The sequence below is a fragment of the Bos indicus genome, chromosome 5 (genome assembly GCF_029378745.1).
Source record: "Bos indicus isolate NIAB-ARS_2022 breed Sahiwal x Tharparkar chromosome 5, NIAB-ARS_B.indTharparkar_mat_pri_1.0, whole genome shotgun sequence".
In the NCBI taxonomy this organism is placed as follows: domain Eukaryota; kingdom Metazoa; phylum Chordata; class Mammalia; order Artiodactyla; family Bovidae; genus Bos; species Bos indicus.
In genome coordinates this window covers 117,010,919-117,023,231 of record NC_091764.1, presented here as the reverse complement: position 1 = coordinate 117,023,231, position 12,313 = coordinate 117,010,919, and the positions used below count along the sequence as shown (strand labels likewise).

Here is a 12,313-nt window from a genome sequence, read left to right as displayed (position 1 = left end):
CGTGTCTCATGTTTCTTGCATTAGCAGGCAAATTCTTTACCACTGTGCCATCTGAGAAGCCCACCTTCTAATATAAATCAGACAAAAAGTAGGTGGAGCCAGAAAGGAATGAGGGGATGGATACAGGCTGGAGAGGGGGCTGAGGACACCTGGAGAGGGGACGTGTGAGGCTTGGACCAGGAAAAGTGGGGTGGACACCAGGTGACCTCCCCAGGTTGGCTCAGACACGGGGACCAGGCACCGGGGACAGCTCAGACCATGCATCCTTCCCTTGATCCAGAAAGATCAGCCCCCGCCATGCATACTCAACAGGCAGTGCTCTCTTTAGAATCCCACACATCACTATGATTTTCAGAAGTGTTGCTCACAATGTGGACTTATCATTTTTTTGGAGGGGGGTGGATTGTAAAATAAATATTAGGTTTTTAAAGAGAGAAGTTTTAAAAGAGTAATAAGTGAATCCCACTTCATAATTGTAGCCCCATCATACAGATTTCATATATGTCTCACCAGATATTTTTCTGATCTGATTATAATTTCTTTTATAAAACTGTGGTCACACTACTTATATAAACAGTCATGCATCACTTTCCCCACCACACTGCCTCTTGAGCATGCAAAGGACGGTGGCAGATTACATACGGTTGCCCTGCCACTCAGTGCATTTTACCTCCACTGACTGTGCCCAGCTAGATGGCCAAAGGGACAGACCTCATCCAGCTCCGTGTCTGGAGTTGGGGCCACTGCGGCCAGCCTCAATTCTGCGAGTGAGGGACTCACGGGGGCACTACAGCTTCAGGCAGCAGTGGCCCCGTGGCTCTCCCTTGTGGCTGGGTTGGGTCAGCCGAGTACAGTAGAGGGATGACCTTCTTAGACCCAGGACAGGGCTATTTAAAGGAACGTAAGGCTGAGCCAAAAATCTGCAGAGCCAGCTCCCCATACAGAGGCCCAGGTTTTCCTTCACTGGAATCCATTTCCTCTGGCAAAGCATACTGTGCAGTCATACCTGTTAGCTAACTGCTTATGTTTTTCATTATGAAATTGCATAAGTACACCAATACAGACAGCAACTGGACTAACATCCATGTGGCACTTTATAGAATACTGTCTGCAACGTGGATACAAGATTATGATAACAGTTATAACACGGTCATCCCACAGTATCTGTGCAGATTGTTCCAGGACCCCTTGAGAGTCCCTTGGACTGCTAGGATTTCCAACCAGTCCATCCTAAAGGAGATCAGTCCTGGGTGTTCATTGGAAGGACTGATGTTGAAGCTGAAACTCCAATACTTTGGCCACCTGAAGCAAAGAGCTGACTCATTTGAAAAGACCCTGATGCTGGGAAAGATTGAGGGCGGGAGGAGGAGGGGACAACAGAGGATGAGATGGTTGGATGGCATTACGGACTCAATGGACATGAGTTTGAGCAAGCTCCGGGAGTTGGTGATGGACAGGGCGGCCTGGCGTGCTGCGGTTCATGGGGTCGCAAAGAGTCGGACACGACTGAGAGACTGAACTGAACTGAAACACCCAAAGCCACAAAAGCTCAAGCCCCTGACACAAAACGGCATGTAACCCGTGCACATCCTCCCAAACATATTGCATCACCTCTAGATCACCTGTAATGCCTCAGGCAGCGTGAACAGTATACAAACAGTTGCCAGTGTGTGGCAAATTGAAGTTTTGTTTTTTGGAACCTTCTGGAATTTTTTTTTCTGCATGTTTTCCATCCACGGTTGACTCTGCAGGTGCAGATGAGTATGGAGGGCTGACTGAATATGATGGTGTTATTATAACACATATACATTGTAATATTACTACAATTATATCTGATATATAATAGTGGGTATGATGTAATGAAAGTGAAAGTCACTTAGTCGTGTCCGACTCCTTACGACCCCATGGACTCTATAGTCCATGGAATTCTCCAGGCCAGAATACTGGAGTGGGTAGCCTTTTCCTTCTCCAGGGGATCTTCCCAACCCAGGGATAAAACCCAGGTCTCCCACATTGCAGGCGGATTCTTTACCAGCTGAGCCACAAGGGAAGCCCGTGATAAGAAGAAATATCACTAAATATTAACGATCCCTAATATATTTTGTTGTTTAGTCGCTCAGTCACGCCCGACTCTTTGCAACCCCGTGGACTGTAGCCCGCCAGGCTCCTCTGTCCATAGGATTTTCCAGGCAAGAATACTGGAGTGGGTTGCCATTTCCTTCTCCAGGGATCTTCCCAACCGAGGGATCAAACCTGCATCTCCTGCATTGACAAATGGATTCTTCACAGCTGAGCCACCAGGAAAATGCCACCTGATATATTTTATTACTTCCTGACCCAGGGATCAAACCCAGGTCTCCTGCATTGCTGGCGGACTCTTTGCTGTCTGAGCCACCAAGAAAGCCCTGATATATTACATCCTGTTATAAATAAAATATGTATTTCTGTAGTTACAAATGGGACATATCACTACTTTACAAATGTGCTGTTGTCTTGTCACTCAACCACTCGGCCATGCCCAGTTCTTCTGTGACCCCGTGAACTGTAGCCCAAGAGGCTCCTCTGGGTTGCCATTTCCTTCTCTGTGGGACCTTCCTGACCCAGGGATTGAACCCACATCTCCTGTTTGGTAGGTGGATAATGTGTTTTATATAAAGTAACATGAAGACACTGCCATACATAAAATAATCAACAGAGACCTCCTGTGCGGCACAGGGGACTCTTATTCTGTAACCACCTAAATGGGAAAGTAATCTGAAAAAGAACAGACGTACGTGTATACACCTGAAACTAACAGCAGTGTAAGCCACTTACACTCCAGTATAAAATGAGAATTGTTAAAAATAAAAAGTTAAAGCTCTGAAACTGGAGAAATTACCTTTGCTACCATATGATCCGACACAGATCTCATTCTCACTGAATCCTGGTCAGTGTCACTGTGGGAGTTCGGACGCCCTCCCCACCTGCCCCCAGCGGTGGCTCCATGCCACTCACATCGGATTTACCGCTGCTGGGTTCTCGAGACAGGAGGCCGTAAGTGCCCTGGCACCGATGCGAAATCAGCAACTTACCTCCACAGCAAATGATAGCAGCCACAAAGAGGGAAATATCACTGTCGTCCAGCTCCAGTGCATTGAACTTCATTGCAAAGTCGAACTTGGGTTCCATGATATCACAGAAGGGTTTTCTTAGGCTTTTAAGGAATTCACGGGTTATGAAGCCATTCCCGTAGGCTACCAACATCCCGTCTTTATTCATCACAGAAGACAGCATCGCAAATATGGCTTCGTAAACTCCATACTTCAGCAGAGTGACTTGGTCATTCAAGTCCAAGTTTGCAAACCCAGGGATGGACTTGGCAAACTCCGTGAGCTCGGTGACGGTCTCCACGGACGTGCACTGGCAGCAGTGGAAAATGCGGACTTCCGCCTCCTTGTTCTGGATGCCGTTGGCCACCAGCTTGGCCACCAGCGTCTTCTCGGCCATACACAGCGTCTCCATGTCGTGGATGACGAAAGGCTGGAAACAAAGACACTGGAATAAGTTGGATGACTGGTGACAAGCTGTCTTCTTAATTATCATGAAACTGATGGGTAGTCACTGTAGTTCAGCCGCCTGAGAATCAAAGTATGTACAAAACACAGTCTCCATCCTTAAACCACCTCAAAATTAGCTGGGGATAAAAAGACATTTAACAGAGGACAATATACATCAGAAAGATAGTCAGCGTCATCGCCTGGAACTGGGGGGGATTTCATTGCTAAGGAAGTGAAGGACTTCCCTGGCGGTCCAGTGGTTAGGATTCCATGATTCCACTGCTTTGGGCACGGGTTCGATCCCTGGTCAGGGAACTAAGATCCTGCATGCCTTGCAGCACAGCCAAGAGCAACAAAGCAAAGTACTGATTTTGGCAATAAAGCTCACAAGAAAGAGAATACTAGCAAACCACTCGAAATGTTTGATAATTTTCTCTGGATTCCCAAATACTACTGCAATAGCCAATCATTACAATAATTCTTTTTTTTTCTATAAACAATGGTGGTGGTGGTTTAGTTGCTAAGTTGTGCCCTACCCTTGCGACCCCATGGACTGTAGCCCACCAGGCTCCTCTGTCCATGGGATTCTCCAGGCAAGAATACTGGAGTGGGTTGCCATTTCCTTCTCCAGGGGATCTTCCCACCCAGGAATCGAACCCAGGTCTCCTACATTGCTGGGAGATTCTTTACCGACTTTGCTACAAGGGAAGCCCTGAGCTACAAGGGCTTCAGGCCCTGAGCTATAAACAATAAGGGTTCATTTATTTCAGAGACTCTAAAAAAAACCAAATCCTAGTATTTATTTTGGCAAAGTCATATTTAAATCAATGAAAAGTGATAAAAGAAATGAAATGATCATAGTCACTGATCATTGGGGAATATGTTCTATTTTAACTATGAACTTTTGGTAAGTTGGGATTTCCTGGTGGTTCAGACAGTAAAGAATCTGCCTGCAATGCAGGAAACCCAGGTTTGATCCCTGGATCAGGAAGATCCCCTGGAGAGGGAAATGGCAACCCACTCCAGTATTCTTGCCTGTAAAATCCCACGGATGGAGGAACCTGGTGGGCTACAGTCCATAGAGTTGCAAAGAGTTGGACACGACTGAGCGACTTCACTTTCACTTGGTAAATTATTCGTTACATGCCTGCGTACTAAGTGGATTCAGTTGTACCCAACTCTTTGCGACCCCATGGACCATAGCCCCGCCAGGCTCCTCTTGTCCATGGGATTCTCTAGGCAAGAATACTGGAGTGGGTTGCCATGCCCTCCTCCAGGGATATTATTCATACAGTAATTCTTAGTTTTTCCATTTTATGAACGTTAGGGATAACCATCCTTATCCAACACTATTGAATGAATAAATTTCGCATGTAAATAAATGTAACTCAGAAAGTTGGCTATCTGTGTAGAAGTGAATGAACAAGCACTGTTAAACCCTTGCTCTCTAGGGATAAACCGGAAAGCCTCACAGGACCCCCTTTCCTGGTGCAGGAGACTGAAATCTCCCCACCACTGCTCCACATGCTGAGACAGTCTCTACAAGCTCCAAATGCTTGCGGCAGCTCCCTAAACGTGGCCTTACCATGTGCATCTAGACCCACCGGTCCTATCATTTTAGAAAGATCTAGGGGCTTCCCCGGTGGCTCAGATGGTAAAGAATCTGCCTTGAATACGGGACACCCGGGTTCGATCCCTGGGCTGGGAAGATCCTCTGGAAAAGGGAATGGCAACTCACTCCACTGTTCTTGCCTGGAAAATCCTGTGGGCAGAGGAGCCTGGCGGGCTACAGTCCAAGGGGTTACAAAGAGTCAGCCACGACTGAGCGGCTAACACAGTGGAGGACAGACGAGATGGTGGGTCATGGACCTGGAGCAGTGTGCTCAGAAGAGATGGTGTCTCTGGTGGGTCTTGGGAAAACGGGCACAGAAAACACTGCAGCTGAAATGTGGCCCGACCTTCATGCGGAGCAGGAGAAATGGCAGCCTCCGAGGGAGCTCGCTGGCTCTTCTGCAGGCCGGTGAGGAAGCAGGCTGAGGCGTTAGGTTCAGTCCCCGCTGGACAAGCACTGAGTGGACGAGCAGCCCAGTGATTTTAAGAACCACTCTGCAAGTGGGCAGATCGCATCACTGACAGAGCCTCCGGGCCCCACGGCATGACGCGTGCCCTGTCTGGGCTCACGAGCATCGGGATGAGCCACTTGCAGGGCACCTGTGGGGTATCCCTGGCACAAAGGTGGAGGTGCTGGGGTAATCTGACGCACTGTCTTTGAAATGTCTAAACAGCATTCGCAAGATAGTCTTGGACCAAAAAAAAAAAAAGGATCTGATTTCGCATCTGAGGCAAGGAAATATTTTTTAAATTATCTGTGTAGGACTGCAAACATCCTGAATACAAAACTTAAAGCCAAATTTCTAGCAATCTCCAGTTTGATGGAGAAAGACTAAAACTATCTTTTCCCAAAGACTTTAAAAGCAGGCCAGGTTGACCATTTTGGGGGGAAAGTTTGGGGGCAGTTTCTATGAAGTTGGAGCTCAGATTTAAAGTGGACTAGAGAAATATTTTTAAAGAATAGATGGCAGTGTTGCCTCAATTGCAGAAAATACAATATAAGGCCACCTCGACTTTATGCAGATCACTGACTTTTTAAAAGCACATTCAGCAGAAATAAAAATGTTCAATGAATTTTTTTTAAATGAGTTTTGTTGTTAAAAAAAAAAAAAAAACTGGGAAAACACTGAGCTAAATGAAGTTAGGTCCTGCCAGCGTCTTTAACATACTGAGTGTACACTGTCCATCTTTAAGAATAATGAGTGTACACTGTCCATCTTTAAGAATAATGAGTGTACACTGTCCATCTTTAACATACTGAGTGTACACTGTCCATCTTTAAGAATGGGGTTAGGGACTTCCCTGGTGGTCCAACGGTTAAGGCTTTGCCATGCAGGGGACGCCAGTTCAATCCCTGGTCGGGGAACTAAGATCCCACATCCCACGCCACTAAGCCCAAACTAGAGAGTCTGTGAGTCACAACGAAAGATCTCACGTCTCAACTAAGACCCGATGCGGCCAAATAAATATTTTTTTAAAACAGAAATAACCTGCTAAAAAAATTTATTAAAAAAAAAAAAAGAACTGTTTGACTGCAGAATGCCTATTATTATTATTGGTAAGACATTTCATAGGACTAGCATAGACTGGCTACATAATTTTCAGGGCCCAGTGCAACATGCCAGTCACTTACTCAGAAGCAATTAAGACTTTCAAGACAGTGACAGAGAGCATGAAACCCCAGCGCAGGGCCCGCTAAGCGGGGGGCGGTGTGAGACAGGACACACAGCCAGGACGCCAGCCCTGGACTGGTTTTACATGAAATATTCTCTCATAAACGAAGACTTCGATCGTAACGAGTATTTCATTTTTATAAAATTATCAGTTGGGTTTTAGAAGGCAGGCCTCATTAACAGGCAAAATCAGAAACCATTTGGATTCAAAACAAGTGCGAACATTTAAAACCATGTTTATTACAGCCAAAGAGAAATTGTAGAGTAAGACCCTTGAAAGTTTGCCAAACTTTATTGAGAACTATTCTCCATTAGACTATTTTAGAAGTCCTGGAAGCTTTCATTTAACTTTGGAATGTGCCTTTTCTACTCAAGCTTGAATATGAATATATCTGATGTTACAGGTGGTCATTTCAAATCAATGAAAGTGAAAGTGAAGTTGCTCAGTCGTGTCCGACTCTTAGCGACCCCATGGACTGCAGCCTACCAGGCTCCTCCATCCATGGGATTTTCCAGGCAACAGTACTGGAGTGGGGTACCACTGATGCTACAGGTGGTCCTTTCAAATCAATGTAGCACATCATAAAAAGTTTAAACAGCATAAGGCAGAAAGCTGCCCACTTTCCCCTCAGAACTGTGCAGGCATGCATGCTAAGTCCCTTCAGTCATGTCTGACTCTTTGCAATCCTGTGGAGTGTAGCCCGCCAGGCTCCTCTGTCCAAGGAATTCTCCAGGCTAGAATACTGGAGTGGGCTGCCATGCCCTCCTCCAGGAGACCTTCCTGACCCAGGGATCAAACCCTGGTCTCTTTAGGTCTCCTGCATGGGCAGGTGGCTTCTTTACCACTACTGCCATCTGGGAAGCACCCACCCCGAATCGCTCTGGGCCAAATCCAGAAGGCTCCCTCACTGATCCATTACTTTTTTTCCGCTCACACCTGAAGTGTTCTATGTGTGTCAATGATGTTCCTTATAAGAGTTCATTTCCGAAACACATTCAAAAAGCATTTTCTTTGAAAACTTAGGCAGCACTATCTTTTAGGAGAAATTTAATTGTGAGTTATTTGGCAGAATCGCTTTGGATGACATTATCTAATAAGCTCTTGATGAGGTTTTACTACACGTTTCTCGATATAAAACAGTGTGTTCTTCAGCCTACTGACAACTGAAGTTATAGGTATAATATTTCAGTGTAGCACAGCAGGCCAGACCCCAGGGTGTGGTGGCAGGGGGTGTCAGCAAGGTCCACCGTGCCTGGGCAGCTCTACCTCTGTCTGAGCACAGATGGAGTAGCAGAGCCTGTGGCCCCGAGCTGGATGCCCCAAGCTCTGGCATGCCCTGGGCAGGCCAGGGAGACAGGGGAAGGGCCATGTCTCCATGTATATGGGGCATGGGCGGGAGGTGAGCCCACCTGGGAGCACACAGGGTCATCAAAGGCAGTGACTGTCCCCTGGACACTCCCTTTCAAATTGGTACCTGTGATGCTGCAATTTGGAGGTGGGGGCAGAAGCGGGCTATGGACCCTTAGCCATACCCTGAACTCCATTTTTCCTATCCAGTGAAACCCAATCCTAGACTACTTGTCTATTATTTATTTCCTTGAGGCCAAAACACAGATTCCTCTCCCCAGGCCACTGTGTGACAGTCCTCAGCTGTCCAGGTTCCCACTGGCCTTGGATGACGGGCTCCTCCTCGGAGTTCGTGGACCTCAGTGGGGTATGGGAAAGACACTCTACAGAAATGAAGTTAATATTAAAGAAGAGTGTTCGGCTCAGAGTAAAGATGACTTATAAGTTAGCTTTACATTCTGAAAACCCAAGGGAGAAGTAGAAGATCTCGGCAACATCTCAAAAGATTCAAAGAGATAAAAAATTTGGACTACAAGATCAAACCAGTCAATCCTAAAGGAAATCAACCCTGACTATTCGCTGGAAGGACTTGATGCTGAGGCTGAAGTTACAATACTTTGGCTACCTGATGGGAAGAGCTGACTCATTGGAAAAGACCCTGATGCTGGGAAAGATTGAAGGCAGGAAGAGAAGGGGACGACAGAGGATGAGATGGTTGGATGGTGTCACCGACTCAATGGACATGAGTGAGCAAACTCTGGGAGATGATGAAGGACAGGGAAGCCTGGTGTGCTGCAGTCCGTGGGGTCACAAAGAGTCGGACATGATTTAGCGACTGAACGACAACAACTCCGGGCTGTACCAATCATTTCCAGGGTAGAAATTCAAAGGTGAAAGGTTACTTTGCTTTCACCCCCGTGATGTGGAAAGGATTGAGTCTGTGCTGGCCCAGCTTGGGTACAGCTTTACCAATTTAACGAGAGTTAGCTCAAACCCTTCTGAAGTACCTCAGCCTGTTTCATTGGAGAAATCACCAAAGAATGAAAAGACTTAGTAGAAAAGAGGCTGGGTGTGTTCATGAAAGTAAGCAGCTTGTGAAATGCTTTATTTTCCTGTGACTAAAAGTTCCAGCTTGTAATTCCCAATAGGGATGGCTTCAAGCTACTCATTAGTACACATTAAACCTGTTGCACCATGCTCGTAGGGAAGAGGCAGAACGTCTTGATTTGCCAACCTTGGGCCATGCCCCACTTTGAAGGCCACACTGAGATCAGTCCTATAACGGAGACAGGCTGGGCTCATTGTGGGGTGGGGGCCAGGTGGGGGCCGGGTGGCACTAAGCTGGGCAGGCAAGTGTCAGCGCCCACAAGGGGCATTCTTAGCTGCTCCCAAGAAGGTCCAGAACTGTCCAAAAGACAGTAAAAATAAAGTTACTGAAAACAAAAGGACCCCTTCTAAGCCCGGAGATGTCATTTGCTTCTCACTGGAAAGATGAGGGGTGGGTAGGAATGGGGCACGCTGGTGAGGACAGAGTATTTTTTAGGAGCAAGGATACAGGGGCACATTCTGAGTCAGAAGGGAATGGGTTAATTTTCTGAGATTAAACAAAAATCACTGATACAGCTCTAGAATCTGGTAAACTATTAAACAGAGTTTTGGGGCACATTAATTACACAGTCATTATACTAACTTGGTTGCTGGGAGCGTTGAGGTGGATCAATGGATGGGAATTGCTGTCAGGCTGAGTTTCACAGTCTCTGAATGAAAACGTTTCCATTGCATTGTCTGTCGTTTGCCTCGGGGATAAATATTATTTTCCCAACATTCAGAACATACTTCCTCCACCCTCTGCCACGACTCTAGCTGACAGGTTGCCCAGGGAGCCCGTCAGACTGTAACTAACAGAGCAGAGCCACCCACCGGGTTGTTGTTGGTCTTCCCGGCAAGGATGACCCGGGCCTTGATCTTGTTCATGTTGAAGTTCTTCAGGTAGGCCTCGTAAATCCTCTTGGCCAGAGACTTGAGATCCGCGGTTTCGGAATCTTCTAGGTCATGCTCACACGTAAGGATTTCTGCCTTCAATTTTGCTTTTTCAGATCTTGGCATTCGTCCAAAACGAATCGCTGGGGGTCGGAGGGGAGACACGGAATCATGGGAAACAGAGAAATGAAGGACGTAACGGGGAGTGATGACTAACAGCTGCAGGGAAAGTTCACACTACGGGTCAAACTGTGGGCGAACATCAGCAGGAAGTCAGAACACACTTCACGGCTCAGCTTTCCCCCTGTGGAGCGGTGGGCGTGCTGCTCACACTCCACGTAGCCTAGACTTTCAAAACCAAAAGGTTAAAGTAAAAATAGCACCATTACTCACTTCATCAATAGGACGGGCTCAAGGTCACTTGATGTCATTAAGTGTATAATTGACCCTTTCAATCAAGGAGATGAAAGTGAGCCTTAGAAGGAGTTAACTATTACCTTTTTCTTTTTCAGAAGGTAGACGAGCAACTCTTTTGAACATTATTTTAAACTTACTTTCACGTAGTGATTGGCATGTTTTAAAATAAAAGTAGGGGGCCTTCCCTGGCAGCCCAGTGGTTAGGACTCCATGCTTCCAATGCAGGGGGCGTGGGTTTGACCCCTGGTTGGGAAAGGATCCCACATACCACATGGCTTGGCCAAAAAAAACCAATAATAATAATAATTAAAATAAAAGTATGACTGAATATAATTAAACTTATGGTAAAATGTTTGAAATGGCACACACTTCATATATATGATCTGAACATTATCTCTGTGATTTCCAAGTGTTTGCAAAGTCTTATATCCAAGTTTCACCATTTGAAGTTTCTAACCATAATACCAAGGGCTGTACTGGATTTCTGCCCTCTGAGACTTACTTTCTTAGGCTCTCGTGTTACAAAATGACCTGAATATTAAATGCTGCAGCACATTCATTCAAAGTACAGCACGTTCCAAGCCCACAAGGGAGGCAGACGGAGGCATGGGTGGGTGAAGTTTGAGAGACAACCTTACCTACCGTTATGGGACATCCCAACTGAAAGGCACTTGTGGAAACGACAGTATTGGCACTTATTCCGATTCTTTTTCTGAATCTTGCAACTACGGTCACATTTGTCATACACCAGCTTCAGCCGAATCGTTCTCCTAAAGAAACCCTGTGGATTAACATACAGTTTGTTAACGACTAGGAACTGATGATCAGCGTCATTCCTTTATTCACGCTTCTTGTTCACTTACTCTCTCTTTTAAGATGAACTAATGTAGAGACATGGTTCATCTAAAAAGTCCAATGTAGGGACTCCCCCAGTTAAGACTGAGCTCCCAGTGCAGGGGGCACAGGTTTGATCCTTGGTTGGGGAACTAGATCCCATGTGCAGCACAGCCCGGGCAAATAAAAACATAAAGTTCGTAATTTTTTTTTTTTAAGTCTGATATAATTGAGGCAGGTTGAAAATTTGAAATTTCATTCCATGGAAAAGGAAAAGTAAGAAAATGAGGCAAAATTCAAAGTAATACCAATACCGCCTCACCTGGGAAGGCACACAGTCTCCCAAAGAGTGACCCCACCCAGCTAAGACTCTACAAGTGTGACTTTCTCTTCTTAGAGAACAGGTCCATTTGGGTGATGAAAGTGTTCTAAGCATTTCTGTGGGAGAATATAAACTCTCTAAAAGATAAAGATTATACAATAAAGGGAGGCTAGCTTCTTATAAATGGAGAAGGCAATGGCACCCCACTCCAGTACTCTTGCCTGGAAAATCCCATGGATGGAGGAGCCTGGTAGGCTGCAGTCTATGGGATCGCTAGGAGTCCGACACGACTGAGCGACTTCACTTTGACTTTTCACTTTCATGCATTGGAGAAGGAAATGGCAACCCACTCCAGTGTTCCTGCCTGGAGAATCCCAGGGACCGGGGAGCCTGGTGGGCTGCCGTCTATGGGGTTGCACAGAGTCGGACACGACTGAAGCAACTTGGCGGCAGCAGCTGGTTGTAAATAACTTTCTTGCTTTATAAAAGCATCTTAAACTTTACCCAGTGAGAAACAACTTTTAAAAAACCCAAAGTAAACAAAGGTGACTAAGCCGTGGCCCGGCGGAAAGACAGCTTTGCAAGGAGCAAG

The 12,313-nt window shown here is 46.1% G+C and overlaps 1 protein-coding gene across 5 annotated transcripts in view; it reads right to left on the bottom strand.

The window, feature by feature from the left end:
- PPARA (peroxisome proliferator activated receptor alpha) overlaps window positions 1-12,313 on the bottom strand; it is a 73,415-nt gene that overhangs the window by 8,452 nt on the left and 52,650 nt on the right. For all 5 annotated transcript variants that reach the window (XM_070790577.1, XM_019961972.2, XM_019961970.2 and 2 more), the window contains 3 exons: window positions 11,208-11,346; window positions 10,089-10,291; window positions 3,072-3,519 (listed from right to left, as the gene is read on the bottom strand). In XM_070790577.1, the coding sequence (XP_070646678.1) occupies window positions 3,072-3,519; window positions 10,089-10,291; window positions 11,208-11,346 (790 nt within the window). The remainder of the gene's footprint in view (window positions 1-3,071; window positions 3,520-10,088; window positions 10,292-11,207; window positions 11,347-12,313) is intronic.